Source organism: Tupaia chinensis, unplaced genomic scaffold (assembly GCF_000334495.1).
Source record: "Tupaia chinensis unplaced genomic scaffold, TupChi_1.0 Scaffold000271_1, whole genome shotgun sequence".
In the NCBI taxonomy this organism is placed as follows: domain Eukaryota; kingdom Metazoa; phylum Chordata; class Mammalia; order Scandentia; family Tupaiidae; genus Tupaia; species Tupaia belangeri.
Genome location: NW_006159752.1, coordinates 536,171 through 539,915, shown reverse-complemented (window position 1 = coordinate 539,915; position 3,745 = coordinate 536,171). Strand labels below are relative to the sequence as shown.

Sequence of the window (3,745 nt, the reverse complement as noted above, 5' to 3'; positions counted from 1 at the left end):
TTATTGAACTTATGCAAATAACCCTTCTGCCACAAATAAGAATACTCCCAAATATCTTCCAATTCCAGAGGGGTCAGGAAGGGAGAAAAGTTGTTTCCATTGAAAAAACAAATAAACAAACAAACAAACAGAGTGAAGGCATAGAGTCATCCAAGTATGAGAAATCTCATTGAGCTTTCTTGTTCTCAGCTTGATTTTTCTGGTGGATTCTCACAGGTTTTCTAGCCTCCATTAATATATTTTCTGTTGATTTACTTCATATCAAAAGCTTGCTGTCAGCAGTTTCTACGAATCTATGCCACATTCAGGGAATACTTAAGTGAGTAGAGTAGATCAGGGGGAAGAGCCATGAATCAGCTGCTCACCTAGCAAGCTCAGTGCTTCTGCCTGTTCCAAGCTTAGGAAAAAAGTCTTCAAGATCCTAGAATTGGGTCCTTGGTGATATCTGGGTGGGACCAGTTACCAAGAAAATTTTATAGCCTCAGAGTTGAAGGTACATCCCAACCTCTCCTTAGCCTGTTAGTCCTTGGTTCTTCCACGTCAGGTAGATGGTGTAGAACCCTTTCCATCATCTATTGACTGACTTTCTCTGTAGTGTCCATCCATTGGCACAAAGCTGAGCCCCCAAAATTGCCTCACCATAATGTGCACATGAGACTTGTGCACACTCACTGGGAAGTCCCTGCCTGTTAGGAATTTCATCTCTAGCATTGGCATTGAGGAACCCCTAGATTAACTAAATTTGTCTCTCCATACAGGAAATATAACTTTGGATTCTGAAACAGCTCATCCCTGCCTGGTCTTATCTGAAGACCTGAGAAGCGTAAGATTTGGAAACACTCCGCAAGATATGCCTGGCCACCCACAGGGACTGGACTTCAGTGCCACTGTGTTGGGTGTGGAACGCTTCTCTTCCGGGAGGCACTATTGGGAGGTGGATGTGGAGAAGGCAACAAGGTGGCAGTTGGGCATATACCAAGGCTCTGCAGACAGAAGGGCCAACATGCCCAAAGCTTCTGGAGATCAAGTCTTACTCACCGGATCCATAATGGGGACCGATTTTACCTTGTGGGTCTCTCCTCCTTTGAAAAAGGTCTCAATGAGACAGCAAATGCACCAAGTTGGAGTTTTCTTAGACTATGAGTATGGGCAAGTATCGTTCTATAATGTGACGGAGAAATCTCTCATTTATAACTTCTCTTATCTTGCCTTCCAAGGTGCTGTTAGGCCTGTATTTTCTCTTTGTTTCCCTGATAGAGACATAAATTCAGACTCTCTCACTATTTCCTCCCCTCAGGTTCCTAACCATAATATTGCTGTTAGCTCTTAATCTTTCTGTGAAATCCAAACCACAAAGGCCCAGAAAGTTAAGAGCAAGACTTTGTGAAAGAATTTATATAAAGTACTCTATTAAAAGACTTCTATGAGTAAGAATCCGGTTTAATACCCCAAAGCCTTTGCATTCATGTGCCATTCAAAACCTGTGTACTGGAAGAGGATACATTTAAGTTGAATCATGAATGTTCCTAACTGGAAGGCCCTACACTAATTAGAATGACAAATACATACTTATCACAGGACTGGAAAATCAGAGAAGAAATATTGTCTGGCTTCCTTAGAACTAGGTTAAGGACTCTAGGCACAGTTTTGAAAACATTTTCAGAATTGGTTATACTATTTTTCTATGCAAAAATGCATCATGACTTTCCCCAGGATCCAATCACATTAAGGCATTCTGTTACTGATTGTGTTTCAAGACTTGCTAATATTTATTACAAATAAAGAATAATAATTTTCCCTAGATAGTTAATCTCGGTGGCCAGGAAGTTTTGTGGGAAATGTGACTGTTTTACAATGATATTATTCAAATATTCTTTTCTACTTCTCTATCTGACAAGGAAAATTAGATTTCTTACATGAAGCCTGGCAGCAGGAGCACGGTAATTAAGGCACTGGATTCCCATATGCCTGACGGCAGTTCGAGTCCCAGACCTGGTGGTTTGTTTCTCTCTCTCTCTCTCTCTCTCTCTCTCACTCTGAGGAGTGCATGTGCCCTATAGCAAATCAAAAACAATAATAATGATAAATAAAAGTAAGTAAATAATTATTTAGAAAAAAGGCGAGACCTGATAGTTCAGTGGTTTGCAACACATAAGTGATATTGTAATGATGTATCTGTTCTCTTCTTTCTCTGATAATCCACTGAAAAATGTTTTATCCTACTTTTTTGCTCAGGGGTGATTATCTGATACTGAGAAGAAGAAAACAAAACAGTTATACAGAGATTTTTGACGTGAGACAATGACCATACTTTAGCTTTCTTAATAATTTAAGCCATCTGTAAGTATGAATTAATCTTATCACCCAGACGTAAGAACGAATGCTAGGCTGATTTAATTTTCCAAAGGCCACATACCTGCTAAGTATCTAGGAAGTAGGGATTGCGGCATGGTCATCCCTCCTGGGGGGTGACTTCTTGCTTTCTGTCTGTCTCTCTTGTCTCACTGGTGAGTGCTTGTGCCCTATAACAAAAGTCTCTCTTAAAAAAAAAGAAAGAAAATAAATGTATTATAGATTGTCACATGTAAAAGTAAGCACTGTCTTAACTCTTATTTTATAGGAATGTATTGTAACAAGCATGGTTAGAATAGTGGTTCAATTTTCAAATCTAAAGATCTTAATTCTTATTTTATAGGAATATATTGTAACAAGCACAGTTAGAATAGTGGTTCAATTTTCAAATCTAAAAATATAGGTCAATTTTTAAAAAGAAATTTATTTATTTATTTATTTATTTCAATTGCTGCAGGACACATGTGTTCACCAGAAAGAGACAGAGTGAGGGGGAAAGTGAGAAAGCAAGCCACCAGATTCAGGACTCAAACTGTGGTTGGCCATGTGGGATTCCAGTGCCCTAATCATCATGCTATCTTTTGGCCCCATACATCAATTTGTTCATAGCCAAGGTGGAGAGAAAGTACCCTTCAGTGGGGCGTGGTCATACCATAGTCCCTTCGCTGTGTTTCTCCATGGCTTCAGGATTGTGAACATGCACACACATTCATCTGACCTGATTTTCAAGTTGCTGAGGCTAGGGCCAGGACTCTAACTGTAGTCAGCTCTGTGGAATCCAGCTCCCTGTACACAGAGCTTAAGCACTGTGCTATGTGGTCAGCCCACAAACTATTATTTATATGAAGTAAAGCTTTTTTTATTTTTTATTTTTTTTATTTCACATGTTCCTCTGTAGATACAGTCTGGTACATTGTTGTTAAATTCTTTTAGGATGAGCAGAATAAAAGGGAGCAAAGGGCATATAAAAGAAACTTGCTTTTGTTGATTCTGAGGTCTGTCTTATTTGTCTTCAGAGGACAATTTATTTTTTTCTAATTTGCCAGAAGATATGTGGGCTTGCCAGAGAAAGATATAGAGGAAGGAGAAGAAGCACCCCTCGTGGGGAATGGTTATGCTGCAGCCTCTTCTCTATTTCTATCTACTTTCAGATTTTAGGCATGCACTTAAACAAACCTAGTATGTTTTTCAAGGTGCCAGGTCTGGGACTTGAACTGGGCTGTCAGTCATGTATTATCCAGATCCCTTAATCACCAGGCCACAGTCTAGCCAGGGGACAAATTTTTAATCAATCATTTGGAATTCTCAAAATTTGCTTTTAAAAACGTGAGTTTTGGGAACCAGCAGTTAGCTTAATGGCTATGTCGCTGGACTCCCACGTAGTTGACCGCAG

The 3,745-nt window shown here is 39.5% G+C and overlaps 1 protein-coding gene across 1 annotated transcript in view; it reads left to right on the top strand.

Annotated features, from left to right (window-relative positions):
* Positions 1-1,416, top strand: part of LOC114007994 (putative E3 ubiquitin-protein ligase TRIML2) — a 3,115-nt gene extending 1,699 nt beyond the window's left edge. The window contains exon 2 of the mRNA XM_027772327.1: positions 759-1,416. Within this exon, the coding sequence (XP_027628128.1) occupies positions 759-1,330 (572 nt within the window). The 3' untranslated portion in view covers positions 1,331-1,416. The remainder of the gene's footprint in view (positions 1-758) is intronic.
* Positions 1,417-3,745: the final 2,329 nt, after the last annotated feature.